This window comes from Oncorhynchus mykiss, chromosome 25, assembly GCF_057628025.1.
Source record: "Oncorhynchus mykiss isolate SJ-2025 chromosome 25, ASM5762802v1, whole genome shotgun sequence".
Classification (NCBI taxonomy): domain Eukaryota; kingdom Metazoa; phylum Chordata; class Actinopteri; order Salmoniformes; family Salmonidae; genus Oncorhynchus; species Oncorhynchus mykiss.
Window position 1 is genome coordinate 2,852,501 of NC_143046.1, and position 1,616 is coordinate 2,854,116.

The window sequence follows — 1,616 nt, forward strand, 5'->3', positions numbered from 1 at the left end:
AGTCCACATCTGTTACAAAACAACACACGATAAAGATTCTATCAGAATCCCCACACCAACCCCCCTCCCCAGATGTGCGTGTTGCCGGGATAAACTTTTGACTGCGCTATCCAAAATCGAACAAAGCGTCTTTCTCCACTTACCTGAAGAAGCAGCGATCCCAAACCAAATCCGACAGAAACACGTCAAATCTCTCTTCATTTCCAATTCTCCAGTCCTGCGAAGGTTTAACCGATTATTATTTTTACTACAAAACGTCGCGTGTTTGAGGTGTTGACTGCAAGAGCCGCAGAGAAAAAGGGGTCAAATAAAACTCGGTGAGGGATAACGGGACAAACTCAGGTGCGCGTAGTGTGGAAGTGGGAAGCGGTGACTCTGTCACTAGAACCGCACGAGGAGGATGTGCTGGGTGAAATGGAGAAAACTAAAATAAACCTTTTCCTATTTCCCTGTTAAAAAAAAACCAAAGGATGAATCAAGTCCTGAATGGACCCACAATGGTTTCCTTTTCCCTCGCTCGTGACTGGCACGCACACATAGGACACACACACACGGGCACACGCACACACACGCCACTCTCGTTCATAAAACAGGCTAAGCCTTCCAGTCACCGTGGAGGAATCCCACGAGAAATGTCCTTCCTGGAGTGAAGATGTAATCCCAACACTATATTATTACCACGTTAGACTGCTTCATTTAACTGGTATGTCACTGTTGCTTCTCTTGAAATTCAACACTGCACACAGCCAAGTAATTTACCAATTCACAATTTTAAACTTTAACCTTAGACATACATAGGCGAGTTAATGACAGTTATATCCTTGACTCAGTCTCCTCCATTTATAAAGAATTGTAAAGAATTACACAATTTCCCAAATTCAACTTGTACTTTTTGACATTTAAAATCGTTAATGGGAGTTTTATCCTTTACTTGATTTAATCCCTGTTCAGGATCATATGACAACAATAACATTTTTGCAGAATTGAAAACTTGCTTTAATGGTTAACAATATACAATTAGATTCTGGTAAGGTCATGCCACAAACAAATATGTCTGTCAATATCAATTTCAGCCTCAGAGATCTTTAAGTCCCTTAGAGATGCTACAGGGCATCCGGAAAGTATTCAGACCCCTTTCCCTTTTTCCACATTTTGTTACGTTACAGCCTTATTCTAAAATGGATACAATACTTTTCCCCCCCTCATCAATCTACACACAATACACCATAATGACAAAGTGAAAACAGGGGTTTAGACATTTTTGCAAATGTATTAAAAATAAAAAATAAAAAAATACATTTTCTACATAGTTATTCAGGCCCTTTCCTATGAGACTCGAAATTGAGCTCAGGTCCATCCTGTTTCCATTGATCATCCTTGACATATTTCTACAATTTGATTAGAGTCCATCTGTGGGAAATTAAATTGATTGGACATGATTTGGAAAGGCACACATCTGTCTATAGAAGGTCTCACAGTTGACAGTGCACGTCAGAGCAAAAACCAAGTCATGAGGTCGAAGGAATTGTCCGTAGAGCTCCGAGACAGGTTTGTGTCAAGGCACAGATCTGGAGAAGGGTACCAAAACATTTCTGCAGAATTGAAGGTCCCCAAGA

At 40.5% G+C, this 1,616-nt stretch overlaps 1 protein-coding gene across 2 annotated transcripts in view; it reads right to left on the reverse strand.

Moving 5' to 3' along the window:
* The window catches only part of flt4 (fms related receptor tyrosine kinase 4), a 200,076-nt gene extending 199,442 nt beyond the window's left edge, over positions 1–634 (reverse strand). For both annotated transcript variants that reach the window (XM_090221227.1, XM_090221226.1), the window contains exon 1: positions 144–634. In XM_090221227.1, the coding sequence (XP_090077353.1) occupies positions 144–201 (58 nt within the window). In that variant the 5' untranslated portion in view covers positions 202–634. The remainder of the gene's footprint in view (positions 1–143) is intronic.
* Positions 635–1,616: the final 982 nt, after the last annotated feature.